At 41.1% G+C, this 15,566-nt stretch overlaps 2 protein-coding genes and 1 non-coding gene across 3 annotated transcripts; all 3 read left to right on the top strand.

Annotated features, from left to right (window-relative positions):
• Positions 1–7,729: 7,729 nt before the first annotated feature.
• On the top strand, positions 7,730–9,157 carry LOC115364994 (zinc-binding protein A33-like). Its single transcript, XM_030059704.1, has one exon. The coding sequence runs from the start codon at positions 7,730–7,732 to the stop codon at positions 9,155–9,157; it is 1,428 nt and encodes a 475-aa protein (XP_029915564.1).
• A 2,663-nt stretch (positions 9,158–11,820) lies between these two features.
• Positions 11,821–11,926, top strand: LOC115365979 (U6 spliceosomal RNA). Its single transcript, XR_003928798.1, has one exon. It is a non-coding gene; the product is annotated as a U6 spliceosomal RNA (small nuclear RNA).
• Positions 11,927–13,899: 1,973 nt separating this feature from the next.
• Positions 13,900–15,566, top strand: LOC115365969 (nuclear factor 7, brain-like). The gene has a single exon (XM_030061211.1). It carries the CDS (start codon positions 13,902–13,904, stop codon positions 15,336–15,338), a length of 1,437 nt encoding a protein of 478 aa, XP_029917071.1. The 5' UTR covers positions 13,900–13,901; the 3' UTR covers positions 15,339–15,566.

Consider the following 15,566-nt stretch of genomic DNA (forward strand, 5'->3'; position numbering starts at 1 on the left):
AAACTTAATTAGTCATTTGAAACTTTAGGTGTTTAGGTGTTTTTAGTGTTTTTGGCTCCGAGGGCTTCAGCTCAGGGAAACACAGCACTCTCCCTTCCTGTCAATGGACAGGAAAGTTAAAAATGTAACAAGTAACTGTTTTATTAACTTCATCAGAGTAATCTAATGTAACTTGTTACGTTTGATTATTTTTTTGTTACTTTGCTAACAAATGTTTCAAACTGGGCAGCTGTCATACAACACCCTCCATCATTGACTCAAATAAAACTTAATAACGCCTTAAAAAAAAAAAAAAAAAAAAAAAACAATCTAGAGGATTCATTAACATAAGGACCTACAAGACTAAACCAAGGAGCTACAGAGAGGAACAGAGACGAACAGCACAGGGAACACACACAGCCGTGACACTGATTACTGTCAAACTTGTAAGGTTCTTCAGTATGACTTTAATACAGATTGGAGTGTTTTGATTTTTATGCACAAAAACCCAAACACATCACAATAAAAACAAACCCCCTCGATGTGATTGGCTGGCTGCAGGCCTTGCAGACTGGCTGCTTACAGCAATGGGCACTGATTTGACTGACAGACGAGAGGCGGTGCAAATTCAAACAAGAGAACCAATCAAAAACAGAGCTCAAAAGCTGAGTGCAGATACTGCCAGATGAATAGGGCCTGTCTAGACACAGAAACAGCTCCTACCCTCGATGATGTTGCACTCAAATTTGCTCCAACAGCTTTGTTGTCTGGAAATTTGTCAAAAGAGGACATTTCTGCACAGAGAAGAGATGCAAAGTGAATATATCCGGATGTGATTCCTTTGCCAACACCAACATCTTGATTAGTAACTGTACTTTAATTGCATGTTTAACAGTAACACATTACAGTTAAAGTCCATCAGTGTCTGAAACAATAATCTAATACTGATGATATTTGGTCAGCTCTATTTTTTCTTCTTTTTCACTTCTGTCTCCTTGTTTTCAGCTGCATCGCTGCTACGTTTCAACTAGTAATCCATTTTACTTGATTTTGTCTTGGCTTCCTGTTCATAGTGAACAAAAGTCCTCACTCGACGACCACGGCAGCAGATTTAAACCACAAACCCATGTATTTGACATTTTTATTATTTTCAACTTACTGTAGTGTAGGCTGGTTATTTAAAGGTAACCAGGCTTTTTCTGTCGCTGCTCCCAAGCTCTGGAATAGCCCCAAGTCCCAGGTTAAGTCATGTCCCACCACTGACATTTGGAAATCAAATTTAAAGACCTACCTATTATCTCTCGCTTTTAGTTCAGTCTGAGGTTGCCCAATGTCTTGTTCCCGTTTTAATTTTTCTTTAACATCATCCTATGGATTTTTTTTTTATCTGCTGATGATTTTATTCAGTTTTACTCATTTTTATTGATTTCATTCATTTATTTCCTTTAACTACTTACTTCTTATCTTAATACTTGTTTCTGTCTCTTTTTGTGATTGTTTTCTTTTAATTTCAGCTTTTATGTATTGCTCTTTTATCTTGAACATTTGTGTTGTAAACTTTTCTGCCACGTTTGTGAAGCACTTTGGGTCTATAAATAAAGTGACTTGACTTGGTGAGTTTAGGAATTATGCATGACTGCTATATTTTTTTAAATGAATGTTTAAAAAAAAAAATCTCACATACACTCTGTTGTACTCCATCATAAAGGTACGAGTACCCCCATTTGAGAACCGCTCCCTTAAGGTGCAGCTTTTGTACCCATGACACTGGGTATTTATTAGTCCCCTTGTGGTTTGTACCTTATAGAGGCCAGTCTTGTTTTTGTTCCTAGATTAAAACTGTAATATTGACTGGAGAATTGTATTTGCTATTTTTCATATCCACAAATCTACAAAACTCATTTCATTTCAAGGCTACTCACCCACAGCCCACAAGTTAAAATCTACCTTAAACTTTCTTACTTTCTGACTGACTTTCTGTCAGTCACTAACAAATGCTGTTTCCTGATACTACACCTTGATATTTAGAGGAAATGGTACATATATGTACCTTTTACTGCTTGGGAACATATATGTACCTTTTACTGCTTGGGAACATATACAGTGGTGTGAAAAAGTGTTTGCCCCCACCCTGATTTCTTATTTTTTTGTATGTTTGTCACACTTAAATGTTTCAGATCGTCAAACAAATTTAAATATAAGACAAAGATAACACAAGTAAACACAAAATGCAGTTTTTAAATGAAGGTTTTTATTATTAAGGCGAAAAAAAAAATCCAAACCTACATGGCCCTGTGTGAAAAAGTGTTTGCCCCCTAAACCTAATAAGTGGTTGGGCCACCCTTAGCAGCAACAACTGCAATCAGGTGTTTGCGATAACTTGTAATGAGTCTCTTACAGTGCTGTGGAGGAATTTTGGCCCACTCATTTTTGCGGAATTGTTGTAATTCAGCTATATTGGAGGGTTTTCGAGCATGAAATGCCTTTTGAAGGTCATGCCACAGCATCTCGATAGGATTCAGGTCAGGACTTTGACTAGGCCACTCCAAAGTCTTCATTTTGTTTTTCTTCAGCCATTCAGAGGCGGACTTGCTGTGTTTTGGATCATTGTCCTGCTGCAGAACCCAAGTTCGCTTGAGTACTTAGGTTATGCAGTACTTGAGTACTTGATGGTCGGACATTGTCCTTCAGGATTTTCTGGTAGAGAGCAGAATTCATGGTTCCATCAATTATGGCAAGTCGTCCAGGTCCTGAAGCAGCAAAGCAGCCCCAGACCATCACACTGCCACCACCATGTTTGACTGTTGGTATGATGTTATTTTCATGAAATGCTGTGTTAGTTTTATGCCAGATGTAACCGGACACACACCTTCCAAAAAGTTCAGCCTCTGTCTCGTCAGTCCACAGAATATTTTCCCAAAAGTCTTGGGGATCATCAAGATGTTTTTTGGCAAATGTGAGACGAGCCTTTGTGTTCTTTTTGGTCAGCAGTGGTTTTCGCCTTGGAACTCTCCCATGGATGCCATTTTTGCCCAGTCTGGTTCTTATTGTTGAATCATGGACACTGACCTTCACTGAGGCAAGTGAGGCCTGCAGTTCTTTAGATGTTGTTCTGCCTTCTTTTGCGACCTCTTGGATGAGTCGTAGCTGCACTCTTGGGGTAATTTTGGTCAGCCGGCCACTCCTGGGAAGGTTCACCACTGTTCCATGTTTTCACCATTTGTGGATATAGGCTTTCACTGTGGTTCACTGGAGTCCCAAAGCTCTAGAAATGGCTTTGTAACCTTATCCAGACTGATAGATCTCAATACATTTGTTCCTGAATTTCTATGGATCTCAGTGTGATGTCTAGCTTTTGGGGATCTTTTGGTCTACTTCACTTTGTCAGAGAGGTCCTATTTAAGTGATTTATGATTATGATTATGGTGATTACGATTGATTGAGAACAGGTATGGCAGTAATCAGGCCCGGGTGTGGCTAGAGAAATTGAACTCAGCTGTGATAAACCACAGTGAAGTTATGTTTTAACAGGGGGGGCAAACACTTTTTCACACAGGGCCATGTACCCAGAGGAAAATTTTACTGCTCAAAGCTTGCTTTTCTACAGCTCCGGAGACAAAACTGAGATTCTTATTTCAGCCTCATTTTGGTTTCATTTTAGATTCTATTTTGTCTTATATGTTTCTCCTAAAATTCACTAGGAGAAATAGGTGAGACAGGACAGTGAGTAACAGGAGTCATATTTGAGACTTAAAGGAGACACCTTGCTAAACTCAATTTACTTTCATTTTAGACTCTATTTTTGTCTTATATATTTCTCCTAAAATTCACTAGGAGAAATAGGTGAGACAGGACAGTGAGCAACAGGAGTCATATTTGAGACTTAAGGGTGACAGGCAACACTAAAGCTAGTAGGCAATACTGAGCAATACAAAAGCTAGTATGGAGATTTTATAATACATACATATATATATATATATATATATATATATATATATATATATATATATCAGAGGTCGCGTTAACCGAATATTTTCCGTCATTGACGGGTTTTTTTAAACGGTGACGGAAAAATCTGAACGCCATCTGTCATTTTGACAGATTGCAATTCACACGCCTGACCACTTGGTGGCAATGACAGAGCTGATAGCAGTCCGGTGCCGTGCCAGTTCTCCGGCTTACCGGTGTGACTGCGGAAAAAAAATCTGGGTTCGCCCAGCTTTATCTAACAGACATATCTCTGGATCCAATAGAAGTGCAGCTTTCGTTCTCAAGCACACTAACATAGGCCTCCTAGCCAATCAGAAGTAGGGCTGGGGCGGGACTTGGGTGTTGACAGTGAGGCGCTCCATGTACCATCCAAAGTGAGCCTCGTCAGCCTTCAGTGACAAATTGCAGCCCACAGGATGGACCGCAGGTTAATGAAGTCCGGGGAAGACAGTAAGAATGTCTCTTGAACCGATGATGTCGGCGCCGACAGGATTCGGCATGTCTACTTTACATATCGATATCTCCTAGACCGTTTATGACACACAGAAACTTAAAAAAAGTCTGAAACCGGAGAAACGGAGCTTTGCGCCTATATAGAGTGCCATTACGGTAACTCCTTAGGACTACTGACACTTCGACCGTCCAATCACAGAAGAGTCCCCGGTGTATCACGTTTGTAATATCAGAGAATCAGTTCTGGTAATATGAACTTCTCAGTACCGTAACTCCTGAACCAATGGTGCGACCGAAAAAAAATGAGACGGTTTCTAAGAGCAGAGAACCGGAGCTTTCCGATGGTGTGCAAAATCACTCAGTCATTGCACAATTCTGACAATTCTACAACCATAAAAAGCAAAATAAATCAAGGCGGATTTAGTTTAATTGCAGGGTTAATAAGAATAAATGGCGATGGGCTTGGAATGGCAATGGATAGTTACAAGATAGTTAATATTTCAAATAATGTATATATGTATATCTCCATATCAACTGTCCCGTCACAGCTGATGTCAGATCAAAGGAGATTGGCACCGTTTGTGCTGATTGTGAGGTTTTGGTAATGTGCGCCAGCCAGCCAAACTTCCACTGCGCCGGCTCCGCTCCGCCTTGCGCTGAAAGTAGACGTGGTTTCAGATGGCGAGCTTTTGGCGCACCTCGGCGAAGCCTTTTGGCACGAAACTGTCACTGCGCCAAGCCAAATCTGTCGGCACCTCCCCCCGCTGCGCCGCCACTCCCATCTCGGCAAACCTCCGCCTGCGAAACTTGGAAACTGTCCGCCTCTGCCGTTTCGCCGGTCGAAACTAGTTCTGCGCGGGGTTCGCCTCACTGCGCCACCCCGCGCTGCGCCGGGAAACTAGAGCCCATAGTCTCTCCACTCAGAGAACCTAAGTTACCATATAACCATCCAGTCTGCACCATACGGCAGCCCTTTACTGACTGACTAGGAAGGGTAGATCCCCTCTACTTAAAGGCAAGGCCCCTCCCACTGGACCATACCATCTTTAATTGAACACAGGAACAATTCAATTATTTTCAAACAAACAAAAACCTTTTTAAGCCTATATACATAATTTAAGTACATTAAATCAGTCAATCACATTAAATTATTAACATAACACCATTATATGGTTACAATCTGCTTTTATACTTTTATTCACTGGGATGGTGCAGCATGAGTGGACTAAGCATGCTCCCTACTCATTAATCAGGCAGTATAAAAGGCTGCCTAAAGCTGTGCTTGGGTCTTTTGACACTGCCCAGACCCAGGAAGCACTGCGGTAAGAACAAGGAACACATTAGAAACAAACAACTCAAAATATCATTAACATTCTTTAAATAAAGAGTTATATCACCTCTCTTATGTGTTTGTGTGTTTGGGGTAAACTTTACAGGGAAAATAGCACAGGAAACAGCATTGTTGTTGTTATATGTGGCTCAGTGTGTGCACCCACCAAACTATCTAAAGCATGCTACCTGGCTAACCTTTTGCATGTGGAGTGAGTGATGGTGTGATGTGCTACTGTGGTGTGTTACCAGTGGCAGGGGAAACTGCCACAGACTTTAGATCCTGTGTCTCTGAGCTGGAATGATGGCTACTCCTCAAGAAAAGGCATAATGTGTATCGTGGTTTATTGGGATGGCCCAATTCCCTGGCCACCTCGTTCACCAGATATCACTCCCCTGGACTTCTTTCTATGGGGTTATGTTATAGATATCGTGTATGGAACAAAGATACGGGACATCAACGACCTGAAGCAAAAGATCACTGATGCCATTGCCACCATTGATGAAGCTCTGCTAGAGCGAACATGGCAAGAAATAGAGTACTGTCTTGATGTGATTCGTGAAACTAATGGTGCCCATATAGAGGTGTATTAAATGAGGCAAAAAAAACCCTCAATATCTACTCCTCATTTTGTAATAATTTCCACAGATTTGTCTATTCATTTGCTTTTGTAATACATTTATTAAATTGTAAATAGACTTTATGGACACCGTGTATTTACCCACAACAGAGTTTTTTTTAATTGCACCTTATCAAGTCGGGGGTTAATCATCAACAATGTTTACTGACACAGCACTTTTTAAAAGACCTGTTTTGCTTCACAACAATGTGGCATAGAAATAAAAGACATGCATTTGGGATATTGGAAGATTTATTGTATTTCTGTCAGAGCACTTAAAATTTTGCATGACAGCATAACTTACAGGTGTGGAATACTTTATAAATAAATGACGGTGCATTAAAATGAAGCAGGAGTAAGCAAGATTGTCTTATTTTGTTAAATGCCTGTTGCCTCGACTCCTCTCTTCTCAAGTTTCTTCCTCACCTCCTTGTCCTCATATTTCCCATGGGCAGGACTAAGACGCAAGGAGAGGAAGCGAGTAGAGGAATTGAGGATGTACAACAAAGAAATGCAAACAGAGAAGTGACACACACACTCCATACACTGAGAGACAAGGGGAAACACAAGATCAGACGGGGATCATGACAAAAAAGTCTTGGACTGAAGGCAGAGGGCTGAAATGTCCTCCAAAATAAAGCCATCGCCTTTCAGCTCCCCTCTCTCAGGCCACACTGCTGACTGACTTACAACAGGATTGGACTGACCAATTACAGTGTAATAAAAAGCTGATAACACAAGTGAAAGTGCAAAAAACATAAAGCATAACGCATCTTGCCTCCACAACAAAGGGCAAAATCATTGGGAGGTTCTCAGTATCACACAACCTGGACTTCTTGTCTTTTAGTGGTTTATCATTTTTGAATACACTAATAAACTTGTCAGTTCAGTTTCATTTAGTCTGTCATTTGCAAAGGCTGTGATATTTTATAAAGTTGTGATTTAACAACCGTTTCAAACACTGAGATTTATGATATCAAATATTCCAAAAAAGCTGTGAAATATATTGCAGTGGTGAAGTGACTATTTCTTTGATTATTCTATTTTTTCGAAATATAATGGCCAGATTTCAGTTTAATGCTGAAGTCTATAAGCTACCACAAAACAATCTCCTGCTGATAAAAAAATAAATAAAAATGACATGTCAGTGTTTTTACTGTTAATAATTAACCTGTGACCGAGGTAATTAAAATTGAAAGTAGAATTTGACATTGCTGAACAGACTTGAGACGCCATTACAGGGTACAGGGGACCTCTCCTGGAAAATAAACCATGTTTGAAGGATTATAAGCAGAAAGTACAAGAAGAGGTGATTTGGTGAGTCGTGCTGCTGAAAGATACTTTGGATACCAAAGGAAATGGCTGGGAAAATTGTTCTTTTTGAAAGTTATTTGAACTGCCATGTGTGTGCAAAGACTTTCAGAGATCCTGTGTCTCTGAGCTGCCAACACAGCTTCTGTTCCAGCTGCCTGAAACAATTCTGGGAACAAAGCAAAAACAAAAACTGTCCCATTTGTAAAAGAAAACCCTCAAATGATAATATAAATGTGAACTTTACTCTGAAGGAATTGGCTGACTCCTTTGCTGGGAGACAGAAAGCTGAGACAGAAAAAGGAGAGGAGAAAGTGGAGGTGGTGTGTAGAGAACATAAAGCAGAGCGTAAATGGTTCTGTAGGAACGAACAGAGAGCTGTGTGTGCTGTCTGTGAGTTCCCTCTCCACCACGGTCACAAGGTGGTTCCTATAGAAGAAGCAGTCAGTGAGCTGAAGGAGCAGCTGAAATCTGACTTGAAGTCTCTACAGGACAAGAAGAACAAATGCAAAGAAGTTAAAAAATTATACAAAGAAATGGGTGAACTCTTCAAGAAGCAGCTGGTGGCCACAGAGAGGCAGATCAGAGCAGAGTTCAACAAGCTTCACCAGTTCCTGAAAGAGGAAGAGGAGGCCAGACTGGCAGCTCTGAGGGAGGAAGAGGAGCGCAAGAGAAAGACTGTCACCAGAAAGATGAAGATGATTGAGGAGAAGATCTCCTCTCTGTCAGACATCATCTCTGCTGTTGAAAAAGACCTGCAGAAACACAATGTGCCGTTCCTCAGCAGTTATAAAAGCAGTCAGAGCAGCGCCAGAGCCCAGTGCTCACAGCCGGATCCACAACTGGTCTCAGGAGCGCTGATAGATGTGGCCAAACACCTGGGCAACCTGTCCTTCAGAGTCTGGGAGAAGATGAAGGACAAGGTCAAGTTCAGTCCCGTCATCCTGGACCCAAACACTGCAAGTCCCTGGCTCTATTTGTCTGATGACCTGACCAGTGTGAGACACGGAGACACAAAGCAGAAACTCCCTGACAACCCAGAGAGAAACATAAACTATGCCACTGTCCTGGGCTCTGAGGGCTTCAGCTCAGGGAAACACAGCTGGGAGGTGGAGGTGGGAGACCTTCCTCACTGGAATGTGGGTTTGGCTAAAGAGTCAGTGGACAGGAAGGGGGAGTTAATTGCCTCACCAAAATATGGAATCTGGTGTTTAGTGCATGACAGTGGAAAATACAGTGATGTGCTTGGTAACACCGTCACAGTGAATAAGAGACTCCAGAGGATCAGAGTCCAGCTGGACTATGACAGGGGGAAGGTTTCCTTCTACGACTCTGACGATATGACTAACATCTGCAATCACAGAGACACTTTCACTGAGAAACTCTACCCATATTTCTCTGTTGGAGAAGCCGCTGACGCAAAGATCAAACATATCAAAGTCCTGCAAACTGAGCCCTCAGTGATTTTACAGTGATGTCATTGAGGTGTGTGAGTGTGAGAAAAGGGATTTGAGGCTACAATTTGAACACACACACAAACAAAAAATATTGTGATGACAGATTTGGAAAATCTCTGACTTTGAAATCATCATTAAATCATCAAGTGTGACAATAAAATCACAGTATAAAGACTTTTTTTAAAGTCTGTGTTTCTAAACTTTACAATTGCTGTAAATATTTTATGTAATTTTAAAAAAGCAGAGCTGTTTTCCTTCTCTGCTTCAAAAGTTCACTCAGAATTAAGAAAAAAAGAACATAATGCAGTCCACCATGATGAACAGATATGAGCCTGTAGCTGTTATAGATTAGTGAGTACAGCCAGAATTGAAATCAACAACGTTCTCACTTCCAGTTGACGAGCAGGAAATGATGTGAGTAAATATAGAAAAGTCAGCAGGTGAGGAGAGGGAGGGGCAGAGTCACATTTACTGGAGGAGCCACAGCAAGCAGGTGGACATTTATTTTTTCTATTCTCTGTCATTTATTTTATGTCAATGTAAATAGTATCTATGTGCAAATGTGTGTATAGATGTGTTGTTATTTGATTTAATAATTTAGTCTTTGTGTTAATGGTGACTCAGAAGACACTACACACACCTGTTTCATGGGAGAGGTGTGTAGGAGAGGGACGTGAGGATCAAAAGTTACAAAAAGACTCCAGCACTCTGTCTTCAATAGTTTTTTTTTTTTGTAACTTTTGTATAAACGGTACCTACATGCTGTAATAATGACACTCAACATGAAACAGAGGAAAAACAGGTAAAATGTAAAAAAAAAAAAAAAAAAAAAAAGTAGAGAGAGTTCATCAGAAAGAGGAATCAAATACCACCAGTACAGAAATACAGACGCAAGTGATGTTCCAAGAAAACATGCAGGTACCAGTCAAAAACATTGTATAAGACACAGAACAGACACGCAAGATGGAGGATCCCAACGTGCAACAACCTGCAGGAGTGGATCTTAACACATTTTTTGTTTGTTTGTTTTTAGCCATGATTAAGTGGCTTATAACTTATTTGGTAAAATGTGTTGGGATGATATCTTGCAAAACTGGAGGAGTGTCTCCCTCTGGTGTGGTTTTGTGTGCGTGTGTGTGTTTGTTTGTGTATAAATGAATCAATGAGTTGGTATATTTTCATTATGAGAGAGATTCATGACAGCAGGAACAAAAGTTTATTGCAGAAATCCTGTTATTGCACCAATGATCATACAAATAATTATGTACAAAAAATTGTGGACAATAAAAAAAAAAAACAAAAGCAAAAAAAAAAACAAACATTTTATTAAGGGGGATTTATTTTGCTGAATAAATGGGATTGTCATTTTTTGTGATATTAGAAAAATGTCTGAAAATGCAGTGTCACAGTGTAATTGACTATGTTTAAATGCATATTGTATTTATATTTGTAATGATTTTCTTTTGATTCAGGTTCAATAATCAGGTTCAATGATGTTGAATCATCGATATAAATGTTTATTTTGTAATTTTCATTAAATTATCTCCTTGTATTACATGTATAGCGCCTTGTTATTTCAAGTATAAAAAAGGTTTTAATAATGAACCTTTTAAGTGACGCTTCACAGCATCACCCAGCAGAAAGGACAGAGCCTGACACCTAGTGGCAGCTGTTGGTTACTGCAACAGAATTTGAAACAAAAACAAACCAGGAAGATGTGTTCACCTTTTTCTCTGCAAAGTGCCAAACTTAAAAAAAAAAAAAAAAAAAAAAGAACATGAAGGAACAGCTTCATCCCAGTTTACCTCACCAACAAAACACAGACTGATCTGAATGACCACTAAATCCACGATTTTCAGGGTCCGTGTCTAATTTCAGGCATTGAGCTGTCTACAATTTAAAACATACTCAGTTGAATACAAAGGACACTTTTCCCCCTGGACAACTTTCCAGGCTCAGAAGTTTGAAAGCAGTGAACAAGAGAAGTGTGCTGCTCTGCTTCTGATCTGGGTTTCAGTCCCAGGAAGAAGCTTCTTGCTGTGAGCGGCTGTTGTCTCATCTTCAGCACAACACAGGGGAAGAAAGGAAGGAGGGACAGACTCTCTCACTCTCTCACTCTCTCTCTCTCATTTCTCCCACTTGTCAATAAGAGCGTCTCATTGCTGACAGCAGGAATGAATGGCAGCTGTTGGAGGAGGGCATGTGGGTGTGTTGATCTTTATGTTTCCTTGACTGCAAAGCACCAATCCACCACTCGGCAGCAGCTGACGTAAATTCTCTTAAATAATCACAGAGGCATTAACCTGGAACCATAAATGAGAAGTAATTGCTTTATTACCTGATTGACCATGTAAGACATGCAAAGTATATGTAAAATCTGAAGACCTTAAAAGCTTTCTGTCACCTCTGTCATGTTGATCTGTCAATCTACCTCCAAGCTTTGGTGTGTTAGATTCTCCTGCTGTCACAGCATTAAAGGCCTGAAGACCATCTGACTCGGACACATGAAACTTGAACCAGGCTGACCTGTGTCAAACGTCTTGCTGAATGTGATTCCGTTTAGTCTGTTTTTTTCTCTTAAATAATCACAGAAGCATTAGCCTGGAACCATACTGTAGGCCTATATGCGAAGTAATTCCCAGTCTGACCCTTAAATACCTGATGACTTCCAATAAACATATGTGTTACTTGACAGCACATCCCATACAGCTGGAACGATACAGAGAAGATTAGCATGGCCCTTTTATAAAATATGATTTGAAATGACTTGTGTCGGTTTAATAAGTTTGCTTCAAACAGCGGCCACTAGTGGCGGCCTGTGCAACTGACAGTGACGCCTTGAAGGACATCTGGGCTGCAGGTGATGTGTGGTGTTACAGTAACTACGCTGTGTTATTTCTTCATTTCTGATCACATTTCATCATGTTTGTTGTTCTCCTTTTCATTTTGTATTAAACAGGCACATTTCATTGAAGAATATGATCACACAGAAATGGGTTGTTGAAGGGCTTCCCCTGTGGAAATCACTTAGAATGAAAGACAGACATCAAATGGAGATGCCACAGAAACACTGCTGTGGGCGATAAAACTCTGTCAGTGCCTTTCCCAGTATTGTAGACTGTTAAATTCAGCACTGCCTGTTGTTTCTCAGCGTCTGTGTGTGTTTTCCTGTCTTGTTAACAAAATGAAATGGCATCAGTGATGATCTTGTGAAAGTGGTAGGGGAACGTAAATTTTGACTTTGGCTGTGAGATCGCAAAAAAAAAAAAAAGAAATCTTTTCAATTCAATATCATATATATCATATCAATTCATAGCCTTAGCAGAAAGCTGAATGAGAGGTGATTTGGAGAGTGTTTAGATACCAAAGCAAATGGCTGAGAAAATTGATCTTGTTGAAAGTTATTTGAACTGCCATGTGTGCAGAGACTTTCAGAGATCCTGTGTCTCTGACCTGAAACGATTCTGGGAACAAAGCAAAAACAAAAACTGTCCCATGACTGTGAACAATCTCCTGCTGATAAAAAAAAAAAAAAAATTAAAAATGACATGGGGCGGCAGTGGTGATTGTCCGGGTGCTGGATGTGCTTTTCCCCAGCCTCACCTGCTGTTTCCTGTATGTCAGGAAGTTTGTGATCCACTGACAGGTGGAGGTTGACACAGTGAGCTGGGTGAGTTTGGAGTGGAGGATTCCCCCAGCTGAAAAGATTGTTGGCCATCCACTGCCTTCTCCAGAGGACATCGCCAGCTCCCGCGCCCTCAGCGGAACAAAGAAAATTAAGGACTGCACTCACCCAGGCTACAAACTGTTCACTCTCCTGAGTGAGATTGAGAAGCTTGAAAACACAATCCAACAAACTTAAAAACAATTATTATTCCTGGGTCATCAAGCTGTTAAACCAGCAGTAGCCATATGTCCTTTTTTCCCATGTGCAATAACCTTCAATCTATGCCTATTCTGTTCTGTTTATTTTAATTTTTTTGTGTGTGTGTACACACACACACACACACACACACACATATGTATATATATATATATATTAGTGCAGAAGGTCCTGGGTTCAATTCCCACCCAAGGTCCTTTCTGTGTGGAGTTTGCATGTTCTCCCCGTGTCTGCGTGGGTTTCCTCCGGGCACTCCGGTTTCCTCCCACCGTCCAAAGACATGCAGGTTAGGTGAATTGGAGAAGCTAAATTGCCCCTAGGTATGACTGTGTGTGTGAATGTCAGTGTTTGTCTGTCTGCCCTGCGATGGACTGGCGACCTGTCCAGGGTGTTTCCTTGCCTTCGCCCTATGAGCGCTGGGATAGGCTGCAGCAATTATTTCCATTGTCAAAGAATCAGCAACTAGTAGTGCTTTTTCAGTTTTTCTGTTTTTATCTCCAAAGAAAGTAGCTTTACTTGGGAAATGTCGACCTGTGAAAGATACTTAATATAAAGGGAAATGGATAGACTAACATGTTAATGTCTGTCAGACACAAAAGAAACAGCACCACCTGCTGGTAAGAAAATTAAATACCAGCATTTTTGTACTACAAAACAAACCTGTAACTAAGGTGAATGAAACTGAAAGTGGATTTTGCCATTGTTGGAAAGAGCTGAGACGCCATTACAGGGTGTGGGAATTTTCAAGAATTTATTTTTTATTTATTTTTTTTTTTTTTTTGGAGGAGGAGGAGGAGGAGGAAGATTATAATCAGAAAGTTCAAGTGGAGGTGATTTGGTGAGTCCTGTTATTGACAGATCATTTGGATACCAAAGCAAATGGCTGAGAAAATTGCTCTTCTTGAAAATTATGTGAACTGCCATGTGTGTGCAGAGACTTTCAGAGATCCTGTGTCTCTGAGCTGCCAACACAGCTTCTGTTCCAGCTGCCTGAAACAATTCTGGGAACTAAACCAAAACAAAAACTGTCCCATTTGTAAGAGAAAATCCTCAAAGGAAGAACTCAAAGTGAACTTTACATTGAAGAAACTGGCTGACTCGTTTGCTGGAAGACAGAAAGCTGCATCATCTGAGACCAAAAAAGAAGAGGAGGAAGTGGAGCTGGTGTGTAGTGAACATGATGAAGAGCCTAAATGGTTCTGTAAGAAGAGGCAAAAATTTGTGTGTCCCACCTGTGAGTTACTTCAACACCACGGTCACAAGGTGGTTCCTGTTGACGACACAGTCTGTGAGCTGAAGGAGCAGCTGAAATCTGATTTGAAGTCTCTACAGGACACGAAGAAAAAGTATGAAGACGCTGAGGAAAAATATAAAGACATGGTTGAACACTCCAAGAAGCAGCTGGTGGCCACAGAGAAGCAGATCAGAGCAGAGTTCAACAAGCTTCACCAGTTCCTGAAAGAGGAAGAGGAGGCCAGACTGGCAGCTCTGAGGGAGGAAGAGGAGCAGAAGAGGAAGACTATCACCAGAAAGATGAAGATGATTGAGGAGAAGATCTCCTTTCTGTCAGACATCATCTCTGCTGTTGAAAAAGACCTGCAGAAACACAATGTGCCGTTCCTCAGCAGTTATAAAAGCAGTCAGAGCAGCGCCAGAGCCCAGTGCTCACAGCCGGATCCACAACTGGTCTCAGGAGCGCTGATAGATGTGGCCAAACACCTGGGCAACCTGTCCTTCAGAGTCTGGGAGAAAATGAAGGACAAGGTCAACTTCAGTCCCGTCATCTTGGACCCAAACACTGCTAACGGATCACTCTCTCTGTCTGATGACCTGACCAGTGTGAGACGTGGAGACACAAAGCAGAAACTCCCTGACAACCCAGAGAGAAACACAAAGTATGCCAATGTCCTGGGCTCTGAGGGCTTCAGCTCAGGGAAACACAGCTGGGAGGTGGAGGTGGGAGACCATCCAAGCTGGTCTGTAGGTTTGGGTAAAGAGTCAGTGGACAGGAAGGGGGAGGGACCTGCCTCACCAAAATATGGAATCTGGTGTTTAGTGCATCGCAGTGGAAAATACACGAATGGGCTTTGTGAGACGGTCAGTGAGAAGAAGAGTCTCCAGAGGATCAGAGTCCAGCTGGACTATGACAGGGGGGAGGTTTCCTTCTACGACTCTGAGGACAGAACTGTCATCTACACTCACAGAGACACTTTCACTGAGAAACTCTACCCATGGTTCTCTGTTGGAAACGCTGCTGATGCAAAGACCAAAGATATCAAAGTCCTGCAAACTGAGCCCTCGGTGATTTTACAATGATGTCAGTTAGGTGTGTGTGTGTGTGTGTGTGTGTGTGTGTGTGTGTGTGTGTGTGTGTGTGTGTGTGTGTGCATGTTCGTGTTTTTGTGCATAAATGAATCAATGAGTTTGCATCTTTTCGTCATGAGAGAGATTCATGACAACAGGGAACAAAAGTTTGTTGCAGAAATCCTGTTATTGATCATACAAATAATTATGTACATAATGTTGTGGACATTTAAAAAGACA

This window comes from Myripristis murdjan, chromosome 9, assembly GCF_902150065.1.
Source record: "Myripristis murdjan chromosome 9, fMyrMur1.1, whole genome shotgun sequence".
Classification (NCBI taxonomy): domain Eukaryota; kingdom Metazoa; phylum Chordata; class Actinopteri; order Holocentriformes; family Holocentridae; genus Myripristis; species Myripristis murdjan.

What these genes read in the sequence shown, in the direction of transcription:
- LOC115364994 (XM_030059704.1), top strand. Translation starts at nt 7,730, where the DNA reads ATGGCTGGGAAAATTGTTCTTTTTGAAAGTTATTTGAACTGCCATGTG.
- LOC115365969 (XM_030061211.1), top strand. Translation starts at nt 13,902, where the DNA reads ATGGCTGAGAAAATTGCTCTTCTTGAAAATTATGTGAACTGCCATGTG.